We start from the raw sequence: 16746 nt of genomic DNA on the forward strand, positions 1-16746 counted from the left end.
CTGCCGAGGAGGAAATGAGGAAGAATGTAAACCAGACGATATGATATCCTCTTAGCAAAGCATCACCAAATCATTTCCAATCAATCCAAAAACTCATCATCTCATTCATGATTGTTTTTTTGGCCTGCCTTGAGAGCTGTGCACTGAAAACTATATGAAGGGCATCATTCTCTGGGTCTCGTTTCTCGTTGCCTCATTTGCTTTGCTCATCTTCAATATTCAAGTTTTGACTGACCTGATTGGATCCTATTCATCACTACAACTCAACAACTTCAACGTCAATACACTGTTGTCACTCATCACGACCTACAGCGCAATCAAGACTCAGAATCGGGAGGAGGAGAAGAGCTCAGAACTCATGCTCAAATCCACCATGTCCAAGGCACTTGACCACGCAAAAATCTCCCCCCACAGGTCCGCCACCCGTGGCCACAGCGACCATGGCTGGCTGAACTCTTACCACAGCTTCAGTTTCGCAGACTGTACGTTCATGATTTTTTTTTTCTTTCTTCTCAGACAGTGTTCCGCCCAATATAATTGTAACATTCAAATACTAACAAATCCTTGTTTCCCTTCCTTCAGGGTATGACCCACGCTACACCAATTTCGGTGCCCTGCGCGTCCTCAACGAGGACCGGGTCAAGGCGCTGTCTGGCTTCCCCACGCATCCCCACCGGGACTTTGAGATCTTCTCGTACATCCTGTCCGGAGAGCTCACCCACCGGGACTCAATGCTCCGCAAGGGCGCCGAGGGCGGCCAGTCAGACAAGTTCTACCGCATGCACCGCGGCGACGTGCAGTTCACGACAGGCGGCACGGGCATCGCGCACTCGGAGATGAACGAGCACCGCTCAGACACGGTGCATTTCCTGCAGATCTGGGCCATCCCCTGGAAGCGCGGCCTGGTCCCTCGCTACCACACGAGGAATTTCCCCGACGAGGAGAAGCGCAGGGGCTTTGTCCCGATCCTCAGCCCGCTCAGGGCCGGCCAGGACGCCACCAAGCAGGAGGAAGACGAGGCGCGGCCTGCCGTTGAGGGCACCATCCCCATCCATGCCGACTTTGTCATGGCCGCGGGCATCATCGCGCCGGAGCAGAAGTTTGAGTGGAAGGTGGGCGCCGGCGCAACGTTTGGCGCGGAGGCGAAGCAGGCGGGCAAGAGAAAGGTATATGTGCACCTGCCCATGACCAAGGGCGGCAAGGCCAAGATCAGGCTGGACGGTAGAGATGACGCCGTGCTTGAGGAGGGCGATGGGGCGTTTATCGACGGTGTCAATGCGGGTGACAAGCTTGCTGTCGAGAGTGTAGGCAGCGCAGAGGCTGAGGTTGTGTTGCTGGATAGTGAGGCATAATAAGTGTAGTATAGAAGTAGAGAGAAAAGGAAAAGAAAGAAACGAAACAAATAATATATATATATATATATATATATCATGTCTACATATACTTCCCCACATGATTCTCAAGTCATTGATCTTCCACAGGAACTCCATAGCCACCACCTCCCGAGGAATTGATCTGCATCCACTCCCCAGCCTGCAAGTTCACAACAGCCTTCCCACCAAGGCTGATTCTCTCCTGCTCATCACCTCGGCCCGTATATTTGAACACAAAATTCAGCCCAGCCTCGCCAGGGAACCCACCCGCCATACCATACGGCCGAAAGACACGCCTGTCCGACAGAATACTAAACTTCAACGGGATGCGCGCCTCCACCTCTCGCGTGATGCCGCACCCGCCCGCCCACCTCCCCTTCCCGCCACTGCCCCAGCGGATCTCGTCGCGCCTCACCAGCACGGCCGTCCTCTTCTCGACAATCTCAGGGTCCGTGGCCCTCGTGTTGGTCGAGTGCACGTGCGTGCCGTGCTCGCCGTGGTACGCCTCGCAGGCGCCCACGCCGCCCGCCACGGTCTCGCCGTAGTTCCAGCCCGGCACGATCCTGCCTGTCTCGGGGTCCTTGCCGCCCATGCCCCAGCCGAAGCTGTTGGCGCAGCCCGAGCTGGCGGCGTGGCGCCCAAAGGCCCGGAGGATGGTGTCGATGACGCGCTGGCTGGCGAGGGTCGAGCCGCAGATGGCCACGGCGGGCGACGGGTTCAGCACGGACCCGGCAGGGACGCGGATGTCCACGGGGGCGAGACAGCCTTCGTTGAGCGGGATGTCGCTGTCCACGAGGCAGCGGATGGTGTAGATGATGGAGGAGTGGCAGATGGAGATGGGACAGTTGTAGTTGCCCCAGATCTGTGGCCCAGACCCGCTGAAGTCGTACACGGCCCCTCCAGAGTTTTTGTCGATGGTGATGGTGACACACATGGCTGTCCCGTCGTCGAGGTAGTCTGTGGCCGTGAGAGGGCCTGGGTGGTCCCTGGCCATCCTTTTGAACCAATCCCGCACCGCAAACTCGGCGTTCCTCTGGATCCCGTCCATGTACTTGTGCACCACCGGTAAAGAGTACTCGTCGCAGAGCTTGCGCAGGAGGACAATGCCCCGTTGGTTCGCAGAGACCTGTGCCTTGAGGTCGGACATGTTGTCGCCGATGCGACGAGTGACGCTGCAGCCAGGAAAGTCGCCGGCCCGCTGGAAGGCAGCCCGCACTTCGTCCTCGAGGAATTGGCCCCTGCTCACAATCTTCATGGTCTCGATGTTGATGCCTTCTTCCCAGAGCTCCTTGGACTCGGGCATCATGGAGGTGATCCCCTTGCCGCCAATGTCCGTGTGATGGCCTCGTGACGCGACGTAGAAGGCAATCCTGCCGTTCCAGAACACGGGCGTGACGACTGTGAGGTCGGGAAGGTGTGTGCCTCCCCACTGAGGGTGGTTCGTCAGGAGGACGTCTCCGTCTTGCAGTTTTCCCAGCCAGTGCCGGTGCTGCGCCTGGATGGCAAACTGCATGCTGCCGAGGTGGATCGGGATGTGAGGTGCATTCGCCACAAGTTTTCCTTCGGGGGAGAAAATCGCACACGAGAAGTCCAGCCGTTCTTTGATACTCGTTGAGATCGAGGTCCGCTGTAAGGTGTTGCCCATCTGCTCCGCAATGGCCATGAAACGATGGGCAAAGACAGAAAGCTGGATCGGGTTCTCAACTCCGTCTTGGGCTTCAGAAGAGTCGATGGTCTGGATTGGCCGTCCGCCATTCTGCAGGAGCTTTTCCAAGACAACGTGATGAGATAAAATCACGGCCTTGAATGCTGGCTCCACCAAAATCGTCTGTGTCTCGTCGATGATCAGAGCTGGCCCGACAATGACACTCCCCTTGGGAATGGCCCCAAGTCTGTAAACCTTACTCGTCACCCACCCTGTCTCAATGTACACCCTCTGTTCAGAATGTGGTACTGTGCTGTTCACAGACGGATTCGCCAAGACCTGTTGTAGTTCGTTCCAGTACGGCTGCTCCTCAGCCTGCCCGTCTGCCCTGCCGGTGCCTCTCACCTTGACCGATTCAATCACAATGTCTCTGTCCATGGAGAATGCAAATTCTCTCAGATGTGTGTCTCTAAAAGCTCTTTCGTAATCTCCATCTTCAGGTTTGGGTATTGTTATATTCGTGTCCGTCCCAAAGTACCGCAACACCAAAGACTCTTCGAAACTCAGCAGCTGTTCTTCTGCACCCTGACTCAACAATTCCCTGGCTACTCTCTGCCTTAGTTGCACCAGCCGTGACTCAATGTGTTGCAAGGCCTGAGAGCCGAGTGTACCTGCAAATGGCTCCAACAACTCGTACTGTAGCTCTGCCAGGGAGATGCCATGCGCAGAAAGAAGCGACGACCATCGATGGATCAGAATCCTTTGAATCCCCAGTTTCTCGGCAATCGAACACGCATGTTGGCCTCCCGCCCCTCCGAAGCAGACGAGATTGTGGTTCTCGGGTGCAAAACCACGGGCCTCTGTTGCGTTACGGATGGGCCGGCTCATTGCCTCGTTGGCAATGTTCAAGAAACCCAAGGCCACGTCCTCCGGTGACAGGCTCTGCCCGGTCTGGCTGTTGAAGTCGGCGGTGATGTCGTTGAATTTCTGTACAATAACAGCCGTGTCCAATGGTTGGTCTGCATTCGGACCGAATATCCAAGGGAACGACGAGGGAACCAGGCGTCCGAGGAACAGATTCGCATCTGTCACCGTCAGGGGCCCTCCTTTGCGATAGCAAGCCGGCCCAGGATGCGCGCCAGCGCTCTCAGGACCAACAACCAAGAGACCGTTTCTCGCAAACAGGATGGAGCCGCCACCAGCCGCCACCGTAGCAATGTTCAACATCGGCACATTGATGGTCCTCCCGGCGATAGTGGCCTCTGTGATATAATCGTACCTCCCATCATACCTCGAGACATCTGTGCTTGTTCCGCCCATATCGAACCCAATAATAGCCGCGCCGTCTCGCTCGTCATAGCAGGACCTAGCGATGCCGACAACCCCGCCAGCTGGGCCGCTCAGCAAGGCCTCATTGCCCCTGAACCTGTGAGCCTGCTTGAGTCCGCCGTCCGAGCACATGAAGTCGACTCTGTGCGGCAGCGTCTCGAAACCGCTCTCAAAGTTCTCCACGTAACGTTGGATGACAGGGTAGAGATATGTCTCTGAGCAGGTCGAGTTGCTTCGGATCAGAAACTTGATGTTCGGACTTGTGCTGGAAGACGTCGTCACGCAGTGGAAACCAAGCTCTCGTGCTATGTCTGCCACCATGTCTTCATGCGCATGGTAGAGGTAGGCGTGCATGAAAGAGATGGCCAGGGATGAGTAGCCCTCGTCCAGCAGCCCTGCCAGCTGGCTCTTCACGACCGCAGGGTCTGGTCTCCTCAGGACACGGATAATCTCTCCGCTCGCCGTCCTCACGAGATCTTCATCTGTCAGCTCTCGGTGCTTGTCTAGAGGCTGGGGATTCAGGTCGTAGTCCTCAATAGTAATACGCTCGTCAATCTCGACGACCTTGTCGTGCAGCGGCTTGGCCTTGCGCACTTTCAAGTCGAACAGTTTGGGTCGAGCCTGGTCCCCAATGATACAAACATCCTTGTGGCCTTTTGTCGTCAGTAGTGCGAATTTCTTTCCCTTTTGCTCGAGCAGCGCGTTGGTGGCTATCGTGGTTCCGATGCGGCACGAGGCTGTCCACCTAAGCAGTATTTAGCTGTCTAATGTTGCTACCACTGTTGAGTTCTTTACCCTATTGAAATTTTTTTTTTTTGATCTTTTTTCACTGTTCAGACTGACCTATCCGAGAGCCATCCAGCTTGTCTTGCGCAGGAATCTCTCTCCCCTCTACTATTTCTAGCACTCTTCGAATCGCCTCCGTGGGGGCATCTCGATAACTCGCTGGGTCTTCGGAGAGCAGCTTGAATGTCAACGGCTCTCTGTGGGGAATGTGGGCAATGACATCGCAGAACGTGCCGCCACGGTCGATGGCCACTCTGATTCCCGACATTTTTTTTTAAGACGATTAGATCAATGCACACTCCACTTGTTGATACTAGGACAGACTTGAGGAGAAACTCTTTTCATTATTTTTCTTATCCTTGTTTCCAGTGCTTGCAAACAACCGCATGTCGCAATCTAAATGGCATCTGACCACATCTCGGGGCTATCTTGTCCGGCCCGGTCTCGGATGATAAAAATAATGAAATCCAAACATGCAATGATCGACGCCAGAAAGATGCTTTAACGGACAATAATTGTCTATCGATGCTTATGAAGAATAGAAATCCAACAATGATGAGAACCCAGATACACGAGAATTTCATAAAACAAGTAAGTCTCAACCAAGATCCAATCTTATAATAATATTCTTAACCTCCAAGCCCGCCAGGTCTCGCACCGTTCGGATGACATTCACAATCCCACCGCCCGACCGAGATAATCGCCAGCTCCGGGCAATACGCATACGCCCTCTGCTGATTCTCCTGGCCCCTCGCCCCTCGAAACATGCCATCCGATGAGTACGGGTGAAACCCAAGCGGCATCTCCTCCGGATCCGAGTGGAAGTCGATCACCACGCCAAACTTGATGGCCTGCTCGCCGATGGGCTGCTTGGCCCAGGGCTTGTCGAACAGCGCCATGGAGAAGTAGTAGTCCTCGGACGCGTGGTTCCCGTCGAGCGCCCACTGCTCCATCGGGTACGTGTGCAGCAGCTGGACGAGGTGCTGCACCTTGCGCAGCGAGAAGCCGCCGCCCATGGCGTGGGGCCGCGAGGTGCTCTGGACCGAGACGCCCAGGAAGGACCAGTCCTCGTCGACAAAGTCGTTGAGCGTCTTCTTGGAGGCCGAGCAGATCATGCTGTCGTCCTGGAAGAGGAAGAGCCACTCCGCCGGCCACAGCCACTCCTCGTACAGCCAGGGCCGCGTCAGGAGGTGGTTCACGCTGTTGTAGTCGCTGATGGCCGAGACGACCTCGTAGGGGATCAGGTCGACAAAGAGCTTCTTGTTCTGCATGTACCGCTGTATGGTTGGGTTGCCCTCCATCATGGCGACGGACTCTTCGGAGCCCATGAAGCGGAACGACCACTCGGGAGGGACGACGGCGATGAAGTGGAGCAGGAGAGGAATCAGGTATGGCAGTGGCCTGTTCTCCATGAGAAGGGCGACACGTTTTCTGTTGAGGGGGCCGTGGGGGGTGTCGACCGCTGTGAGGCCCGTCCTGTCGTTCACCATCTCCAGCGCCATCTGCGCATGCCATGATGTGTTGAGCCGGGGGACAACCGTCGCCTCCTCTCCTCCCACGGAAAAGACCTCAGGTGCCGACGTGGGTGGCCCATCCAGAAGGGATGACAGCATGATTCTGTAATTCCAGATCCATAAGAGAACTGCTGTCGTCAGGAATCCGAGGGTAAAGGTGTGGCGAGCATTGCTGGCGTTTCCGAACCAGCCTGTGCGTAGCATAATGTCCCAATGAAGAAGTAATCACAACGCTTCAGCAGAAAGGGATTTTGCTAACCATCACATCTCGGAGCATGTCCAGAAAAGAAGACTGGCTTGCCTGTGGTAAAACGGTGACTTATAGCTCTGGATTTGCCGAGGGAGTTCAATTGTCTGTGGCTGGTATGTACTATAGTACTGTTTGCATTCCTCCCTTGCACCGGCGTCTCACCTTGGCCTTAAAGGCTACAAAGCTCCCACGCATACAGATAAAAAAACCACAGGGGTGGACTTGTCTCACTTGTCTCCGCGCCAGGCCGCAAACAAGAGAAGGCAGATCTGGTCCGTCGCCAAGGGTCCTAGACCTGTAAGCGGGCTGGTGGCCAAGAATTAAGAACCACTGTTCTTGGGCAGTCAATTCCGTCTCGTCAAGCTGTAAAAGTCGACGTGCAGTAGGTGTGTAAGTGAGTATCCTTTCCCTGGAACTACTGTAGCACATTCCCTTACTGCCATGTCTCACAAGAGGGATTATCGTGAGCGAGAGCCAGAGCCATTTCTTCTTCTTTTCTTCTTATCCTCTTTCTCGTCTGGCTTGGATAAACAAATCGAGTGGACAAGGACCGGGGGGGGGGGGGTTTGAGCCATAGAGACCCAGGGTTTAGAGGACCATGTTGCCAAAGTCTCTGTGCTGGGAACATGGCTTTCACGCCGCCACCGCTCTGGCTGACCTGGAAGCTAACAAGAGTCTTGATAGCACGGGTGAGGGCACTCCAACAACCATTCAGGTGGCCACGCTTTTGCTGATAGGACTCATGGCGGTAGCCCCCCCCCCCTTTTCGAAGTGCTTGGGGGTGATGAGAATGAGCTTGGGAGTAGTCTCTCCAGAGGGTGTAGGTAATGGTCGGATCGCCGATGACCACTTTATGGTGGCTTGAGATAGTTTCGGTTGACTTCTCACCGATGGCTTGATCCTTTTTCGCTTGGGTCTCATGTTCCTGACGTCTTCAGGTTTCCACAGTGCTTCGCGGCCCGCAAGATGCAGGTAGACAGACCATCTGCATTTCCCCGGGAAAGTTGTCGCACTTGATTCCAGTCCTCGACAACGATCTTGATCGCGGTCCAGAAGGCGTTCAGACCCGATGCTGATGCACCCAAATTGTGGTGCGAGCCTTCGCTGCGAGACCGTACTCCGTGAAGGACTTAGTAGAGCCTGACGGTTATTGGCGAGATCCTTTTTTTCGTTGATCGGCTTCTTCGTGGCAACCGACGGCCTGCCTCGGGCCACGAGCATTCACCAGGCCTTTTGCCCTTGAATCGTCGCACGTACATGGTCTCGACTGCAGTAGATCGGTGGTAGCCCACAGCCTAGATCCAGAAAAGTGTCCATATAGAGAAGTCAAGATGTCAGTGTAGAACTGCTGCAGTCAGGAGACGGCTGGCCATGACGATATGCTTGCGTGGGTGGCAGCAGCGGCTGACAATATTTAAGGGGAGTTAGGCATGGCCAGCGCCAAGCTCCATAGCCAAGGGGATGCAGGCTGTATGTGTGTGAGTGTGTGCTTTTGTTGCAGGTGGGCAGAAGAGGGCAGTGAACCGAATGCACTGTTGCAGCCCAAGCGAGGAGGACAGCTGGACCGATTATGGCATGAAGAACATGAAGTCAATACCTGTTGCTCTCACTGCAAATCGTAGATATATCCACCTGCTGTAGTATCATTAGCAAAAGACGACAAGTAGGGAGGTGGAAGACCTGGAACGCGTTCTCGTGTGCAAGTTCATGTAATACTTAGATCAAACAAAAAGAATGTGGAACTATAGCTTTAAGAGGTTGTTGGCAGCATCATTGAGAGTTGCACAGGCAGGCAGGCAGTGAGGCAGGCGTAAGGGTGTGGGGCAATGGGGCTGCCACGGCTGAGATTGCACATGCAGAGATTTCGTGCTTGGGTGCTGAGACGAGTGCACAGGCACACACAACAGCAGCTCTGCAAAAAGGGTTGAGAATATCGATGCAAGGAAAGTCGTGTCCTTGATGAGGTCAGGCTGCGCACTGCTGCCTGATTCAAGTCATGGTCATAATCGTTGCTCATCTGACAGCAAGACATTGAGCTTCTCTCTTCCTTCCTCATCTCAGCACGCCAGGCACTGATGACAATGAAAGTGCAATGAAAAGTCTCGATCAAGAATGAGGGTTCCAAAAATTCCCTAGCCAGCCGAAGCCAGCTAGGAGTGGTCATGTTATAGTTTTCAACTAGCAAAAACGCATTCTCAGGCGAACCTTCACTGAATTGCGTAAAGCCCGTGCACCAGGATGAAGAGGGAAGAAAAGAGAGGAAAGCAGCAAAGCTGCAGCGGTGGGAAGGGGGGATTATATATTCCCGTGCAGGGGTGCACAGACCATCTGCGCCTTCCTCTCACCGCCTGGCAGAATCACCATATCAGGACTAGCGTCAAGATGTACCTGTGAAAGGTGGCCTGGTCTGAGTCACTACTCACAGAGCCAGTGCAGGGATCAGCTTCTTGCGAATCACCCAAGCAGGCGCAACAAGTGAGTAAGCTGCTCCCCCCCCCCCCCTTCTTCTTCTTCTTCTTCTTCTTCTTCTTATTCTTCATTTTATTTTTTATTTTTATTTTTTAATATCATCCTCCTACTACACTTTAAAATCCATACAGTGTGGCACAGGAAAGGGGCTCCATTGAAGGCATCATACATGAGGTCATCCACGGATTCTCCATTAAATAAAAATATATCATCAACCATGTTTCATAGAACTAGAACTCTTGTTGTATAACGACCTCCACTGCCTTCTAGAATCACAACAGCAAGGCAACAGCACCAACAATGACCGCCATCCCAGCACCAGTTGCGCTCTTCCCTGCGCCACCAGTCACAATCGGGCTGCTGACAGACGTGCTGGTAGGTCCGACCTTGGCGAGACTGTATGTTCCAGTCACGGTGTCGTTGCCGTACGCGTGTCCTGCCCCGTAGCCCGAGCCCGAACCATCATTGCTCGCCGCCTCTGGTGCGGAGGATCCCTCGGCACTGGTGCTGCTGGTAGGAACGGCGACGGTCACGGTGTTGAAGACGTTCTTTGTGCTGGTTGCGGTGGCAGTGGTCGTCACGGAGAAAGAGCCCTGGCCGCCCTCCTCAGCACTGGGGCTCGGGCTGGAGCCAGAACCTCCCTGGGACGGGCTCGATCCTGACCCGTTGTTGTCTTGGGCGCCCATCGAGCCTGAACCGCTGTTGTTGTTGTTGTTGTTGTTGTTGTTGCTGCTGCTGCTGCTGCTGCCAGTTGATCCTGAGTTGGAAAAGCCGCTGCCAGTCGATCCTGAGCCACTGTTGCTGCTGCCGCTGCCGCTGCCGCTGCCGCCACTGCTGCCAGTCGACCCCGAGTTGGTGGAGCTGTTGTCGGCCGATCCTGAGGCACCGTTGCTGCTGCTGCTGCTGCCGCCGCCAGTCGATCCTGAGTTGGTGGAGCCGCTGCCAGTCGATCCTGAGCCGCCATTGCTGCTGCTGCTGCTGCTGCCGCCGCTGCTGGTCGATCCCGTGGTACCAGTCTCAGACGAAGAGCCATGATCGCCATTGGCGTTGCCAGAGCCCCATCCTGAGCTGCTGTGGCCGCTACCAGCCGATCCCTTGGTACCAGTCTCCACTGCCGACGAGGCCTCAGTGGCCGTCGAGCCTTCCTCAGTGACAGGGCAAACAGTCGTCGAGACCGGAACGATAACCGTCGTCACAGATCCAATACGCGCAGGACAGTCCGTAACAGTCGCGGCGCATGACGTGATGGTGTATGTCGAGGTGCTGTAGACTGTGCTTGTGGTCCACTGCTGCTCCTTTTCGGTGTGCGAACCGCCGGCCGGGAAGACGGTCGTGGATACGGGCCAGCTGGACGTCGACAGGTGCGTGCCGGCGGGGCAGTCAGTAACGGTGGGCGCGCACGAGGTGATCGTGAGGACTGTGGTAGACCAGATGGTGCTGGTGACGTCGTGGGCTGGGGCTGGTGTCACGGCCGGAGAGGCAGTGATAGGGCCTGCAGTCGAGGTAGCCTCAGAATGACCAGGCGATGAAGGAGTCCCGGTGTGGCTGTTATCGTTGTCGCCTGTGGGGGAGGCTGGGTTGGAGATAGGTGGGGAGAGATCAGTAGCGGAGGGAGCCTCTGTCTCGCTGCTCTCATCATCATCACTTGTGGTGGAGGCTGTGCTAGAAGCAGGCAGAGGCACGTCAGAAGCTGAAGGAGCGTCGGTCTCACAGCTCTCGTCATCATCAGAGGCCGTGGTCGGGGCGGGTGGAAGGTCGGTAGGTGAAGGGACTTCAGTCTCGCAGCTGTCATCATCATCATCTGCGCCAGCAGGAATTGTGCTGTTGGAAGTCTCTGGCCGCGTGGGAACAGAAGTCACATGGGGACCACCAGGTCCGCTGGGGCCGATCGGCAAGGTATGAGTGGACCCAGCGCCAGGGAATCCGGCCACGTTCGAGACAGAGTGCGGGTGTGCGTGTGGACGCGAGTGCGGGTGTCCCGTCACGCTTGGCGCGGGCTCATGTGTAGGCATCGAAACCGAATGAGGGTGCGAGATTGGGCGCGAGTGAGGGTGCGAGACTGGGCGAGAGTGAGGGTGCGAGACTGGGCGAGAGTGAGGGTGCGAGACTGGGCGCGAGTGCGCGTGCGAGACTGGGTGCGAGTGCGCGTGCGAGACTGGGTGGGAGTACGGGTGACCAGTCACTCTTGAAGTGGGCTTAGAGCCCAAGTACGGTGGCACCGATACTACAGTAGGGTGGCCTGGTGACGACGTGTCCGCCGAGGAGCTTGAGGCTATGGTACTCGCGAAGGAGGAGGAGGAGGACGACGACGACGACGACGACGACGACGATGAGCCAGAGCTTGTCAGCGCACCGCACTCACTCCTGAGAGCTTCGTAGAGGACCTCATCATAAGACACGTTGTCTTCGTTGAGATTGGCAGAGGCAAACGTCTGGTCCCAGAGCATGAGGCCACCAAACATGGTAAATTCCTCCGAGCTCTGGATGGAGCAGAGAACCTGGCTGGCGGTGGCGGCGTCCACATAGCCGTTTGACGCAGCCAATGAGCTGCCAGGCAGACCGACATAGAGCAGAGCTTCGGCGCTGGGTGTGGTAGACAGGAACTGCTCCCAGTTTGCATAGTTGAAACCGTCGTTCAGGCTTCCATCAGTGTTGACCATGTTGCACTCGGGGTTGTTGTAGAACTGGATCCAGAGGCGGTCGAACTTAACATTCTCAAGGAGGTACATCATCTGGTTGGTCTCGTCGAGAGGGCACTGGGGAGCTCCCGTGATGATGTCGTCTCGACCAGATGCTTCGATGTTGCCCCGAAGAGTTTCAATCATTGCCTGATAACCAGCATCGCCGGCTAGAAGAAATAGGTGTTAGCGCCTTGATTCACCTTGAATGACTATTTTCGATGGATGAATGAAAGGAGGGGAGACAAAAGAGACAGATCTTTGACGAACCTTCCCATTCGATATCAAAATCATACCCATCAACCGCGACGTGGCTATCCCCATTATCAAAGGGACGAGGCTGGTCAACCAGCGAGGCGTCATAGGGACCAAAGGATTGCCAGATGAAGTTGGCAAAATCGACGCCATTGTCGTGGCTCGAGATGCTGTAGCTCCCAGTGGTCGTGTAACCTCCAATCGAGAGCAGGATCTTCTTGTTGTACTGTTGCTGACAGATCTCGATGCCAGGCACGAGATATGGGCAGTCATCCAAGAGCTCAGACACATGGCCGTCCTTGGTGTAGTATCCCGCCCAACAGTGCCCAGCGAAGTTGTCACCAGGGTAGCCTGAATCGCCACCATTCTCGGGCGACGTGTTCACGAAGCCCAAGGTGATGTATTCGAAGGTGGACTCGGCGCACACATCGGCTAGGTAGGCGTTGCCGTTCTGCCCGAAGTAGACATTGACGGAGCTCGCAGAGGACGATGCCAGGGCTGGCACTGCGGCAGCCGCAACCACGAGAAAGGCCTCGTGGAGACCCATTATTTTATATGTATGTATTAAAGAAGCAAAATGCTTTGAATTGAGAACGAGTGGACTTGGCCGTAGCCGGATAGAACAAAAGAGTGTAGGTAGTCTTGCGATCAAAGACAGGACGCAAAGAGATCTTCGCAAAGCCAGATGGCCCACCGTCACTTGGTATCTTGACAAGACGGACGGAGAGAGGGATGGGAGAGAGAAGAAGAAAAGAGAAAGAGAGGACGGCAGAAACGCCGGCGAAGTTGATTCAACCTACATACATATTTGGTCCTCGATACAAGCGGCCTGCCTGGCAGCTCAGGAACATCCCCACCAAAACCACCTGAGCAAGGAGTAGGAACCTGCCAATAGTCGGGGTTCTGGCCTCACGACAGTGTCATGGGCCATGGTGGCGGACTTCTGAGCCCTGCATCCTCACCACGCTACTCTGTAAGCCCCCCGCGCACACACTGACTGCAGCAATTTCCTGTCTAGATGCAGGCAGGCGGAGTCTCGTCATGATAGAGATCCTCCTCATGGACACATCCAGCTGCTTGGATGGGGTCAACATTGGGACTAGCACCAGAGGCCTTTCCTTCCACAGATGGTGTCGCGAGGAACAGGAATAGCGTCAGGTCCCAGTGCTGCTGGTGTAACCGTGTCGAGAATGGCTCAAGGAGAATCCCCATTGGACAGGTCCACAGTATTCAGGCGGCTAAGGTTGGCTTGAAAACAAAAAGGTGACGGAGTACGGGCGTGACAAGCAAGTTCACCAGTCAAGTATGTGCATAGGAAGCTGTGTGAGGGTCTGAAAGCCTGATCTTGGATGTAAACGCCCCGGTCCCATGTTATCGGGTCCAGCTACAGACGAGGCGCTCCTGTCTGCAATCTCCCTTCAGACCGCTGAATACGACAACACCTGAGGCCTCACGATGATACTAGTCAAGAGTCAAGTGAGGCTGAAGATGTCCCCCTGCCTGACACCTGAACGCACGCACCTCAATGAGACCTACTAAGGACGTTGTCTGGCGTCTCGTCAGCTTCGTGGTCCATGAAGAATGGGGAGGGTTGACTACTTGTCTGTCTGTGCATAGGATCCGCCCAAAAGGAAGGGGAAAAAAAGATAGGGAAAAAAAGCCACACAACAAAATGTAAGTACTAGGGCCAGATTACAGCCTGTTCAGCACCAAGCTCGAGATCTATAAGGCATCTAGGCCCACGAGACCCCGTGCGTATCAAGTAATCCATGGTAGTCTAGGAAGTGCAAGCCTCGGCGTGCTCGGATTAGGGGTTGAGGCGGGCCGGCGATAGCTAGGTGTCCAGGTAGCCCCTCACAGCGGCTCTCATGACTCAAGAGGGGTTTTGAGGCCGCGGTTTGCTGACCAACAGCAGAAGACTGTGGCGTAGAGGTCTCGGCACAGCTGAATGGCGATGGGTTTGGAACACCTGCTGCAGCAACTCAACTTATCCAAACAATGACTTGCCGAATCCCAAGACCAACATAATTTGTCTGTCTGTGAATCATGATGAGGACGATATTGTTCTACACTGCGTGGTCAAGTTGGAAAGGGACCCGGCTGTGGGAACTTCCATGGATAAGGGCTCGGAGAATAAGATTGACATCAAGTTTAACCTTGATCATCCCTTAACTATGACTATGGCCGACGGAGTTCCCAGGATTCTATTTTGTGCATTCTCCACCAGAGTGGGTATAACTAGCACATACCAAAAGTCCCATGGTATACATTCTCTCAGAGGAACTTTTCTGGGGACGTGGTTCCAAAAGGACGCAAAATATTCTGTCCAGGTATATTGAGGGTGGTCGCTGCTATGGTATATGTCCGTGAACAACATTGAACAGACTGAATTCACCGCCAAGTTATGTTTTGTTCGAATTCTTGTCTGGACCGCTCCCACTCCGGGATGATCACTGCATCAACGAGCCCCTGAGTTAATATAGCGCTTCCATTTCCCTGGTTCCTTAGTATCAGGGGCAAGGTTCCTCGGTTGTCGCCGGATCAGCGCTGTGGTCCAGGACAGCACTGAATGACATGCATCCCCCAATACCACCCACCCACTTGCGATGCAGTCAGCAGGAGCACGGTGCACAGCCAAAATCGACTACTTACTTCCATTTCCATCGTCCTCCGTTCCTCCGTGTATCATGCGCTTTCAGCAAGAGCCCTACGCGCTGGCGAGATGTGTAGTCCTGTAATTATATCCTCCGTGCAGGGTCTTCAAGAGTACAGTAAACAATGTTGTCCCGATTCGTGCATACTCCCACGGACCAGGATGAGAAGCATATCCACTAGACCCTGTGAACCGCTGAGCTCATAGAAGCCAGAATAGGGAAAAGAAGATTAAAAAAAATTTACAGCCGGACCAGTGAAAAGGTACTGTACCATAGTAGACGTGAGGCTCTGTGGAACAGTGGAGTCAGCACGCGATTCCCAGGTGCCAAGCCCGAACCAACAGGCGCCGTCTGCGAGCAGCAAATTGAGGCCTGGAGGACATGCCAGGGGTGTGTAGAGAGGATCGTACGATGAGGAAGTGAATGATGGAGCGGGCCGCACTTCCGGTGCAGAACCTGATAATAGATCACCTCGAGTTAAATGCTGGATATTGAGGCACTCCACTAATTGTATCTTAGCTCTGGCAAAATCCCCTTCCGGCTGTCGCTTCCATCCCCTGTGATGGAACGAGCCACTTGGTGGTCTACTAGTAGGAAAGAAATCTCCTGCACGCTACAGTGGAGTACTACATGGTAGTCTCAAACAGGCACCAGGATGATAGAGCTCAGTCGGACACAAGAAAGGCCATGAATATGCTGTACTTCCTGCATACTTCGCCTTTTCCAAACACCTACTGAGATACTGTCGCTCTGCGGCATGTTTGCTCTGGCAATGCCATGTTTGAGAGCTTGAGGGTCTGAAACTGTATGAGAAGTGTGAGTGGACGGCGAACACCGGCCAAAGTGGCTGTCCAAGTTCACACTCTTAGGCAAGGCAGGAGGGCCAGCAAGCTTCCAGGTATTGACAATATTGAAGTGACGAAGAATCTGCCATTTCTTCCTCGGGAAACCCATGCTCTAGACAGATTTCGCCAATGAATACTATATGTTAGCTTATCATACGCTTCAGTCACTAAAGCTGCTGATCATCCTAGCATCTGCATTTTACTAAAATAAAAAATAAAAAAAAATTGCTGTGACTGAGAAACAACTATCGTCAATTCCTATGTTGTGCATAATTCTCTCTTCTTACTCGTGGAGAAAATGTGCATTTTTGATACTTTGTTTCACAAGGCTTGGTCCGAGGGACTATTCTATCTGGATACTCCAATGATCACCTACTTACTTATGTGCACTCAAGTAGGTGCATTCACAGGTCGAACCACTAGTCGCTGGACACTCCTGAACAAGCAGCATGCTCTCAGATGGAAAGCATTTATATCCACCTTGCAGCAACCTGGAGACCCAGTGAAGATGGATCCAATGACAAGCCATCCAGAAAAACCGTGCAATAGGCACCTCATCTCATGAGCATTTGATCAGTGTATTGTTTTGCGTTGGATTAGGTGATCACGGGAATTCAGATTATATTGCCACAGGCTTCTACAGCTTCGTTGGTTCAAACTTCCAATCATGATGAAAATTCATGCCTCTTGTAGATTATATTAATACTGTTCAAAAAGAATCGAGGTAACTTCCGTAGCAGAGGTCTCGTAGATAGATCAGCAAAGAGGCATCTGGTTTCAGTACCTTGGTGAGACTGTGTCCAAATGTTGGGATGGGTAAGTACTTGAGTAGGTAGGGTTTATGCAGATGGAGGTTTGGTACGTTAGAAACAGCACTACTAAGTACTTAAGTACTTACTTATGTACCATGTCTTGGCTGACAAGGTGTATTAAAGAAACATTTGTCAC

General features: G+C 54.0%; 3 protein-coding genes across 3 annotated transcripts; 1 reads left to right on the forward strand and 2 right to left on the reverse strand.

Annotated features, from left to right (window-relative positions):
- Positions 1-373: 373 nt before the first annotated feature.
- M406DRAFT_337144 (RmlC-like cupin) lies at positions 374-1352 on the forward strand (the record flags this gene model as incomplete). The annotated part of the gene is made up of 2 exons (XM_040921223.1): positions 374-482; positions 583-1352. The coding sequence occupies 2 exons, from the start codon at positions 374-376 to the stop codon at positions 1350-1352; spliced, it is 879 nt and encodes a 292-aa protein (XP_040779743.1).
- Positions 1353-1464: 112 nt separating this feature from the next.
- M406DRAFT_250695 (uncharacterized protein) lies at positions 1465-5401 on the reverse strand (the record flags this gene model as incomplete). The annotated part of the gene is made up of 2 exons (XM_040916717.1): positions 1465-5084; positions 5191-5401. 2 exons carry the CDS (start codon positions 5399-5401, stop codon positions 1465-1467), a joined length of 3831 nt encoding a protein of 1276 aa, XP_040779744.1.
- Positions 5402-5762: 361 nt separating this feature from the next.
- On the reverse strand, positions 5763-6623 carry M406DRAFT_249826 (uncharacterized protein; the record flags this gene model as incomplete). The annotated part of the gene is made up of 1 exon (XM_040916642.1): positions 5763-6623. The coding sequence occupies one exon, from the start codon at positions 6621-6623 to the stop codon at positions 5763-5765; it is 861 nt and encodes a 286-aa protein (XP_040779745.1).
- Between the last annotated feature and the right edge of the window lie 10123 nt (positions 6624-16746).

The sequence above is a fragment of the Cryphonectria parasitica genome (assembly GCF_011745365.1).
Source record: "Cryphonectria parasitica EP155 unplaced genomic scaffold M406scaffold_2, whole genome shotgun sequence".
Classification (NCBI taxonomy): domain Eukaryota; kingdom Fungi; phylum Ascomycota; class Sordariomycetes; order Diaporthales; family Cryphonectriaceae; genus Cryphonectria; species Cryphonectria parasitica.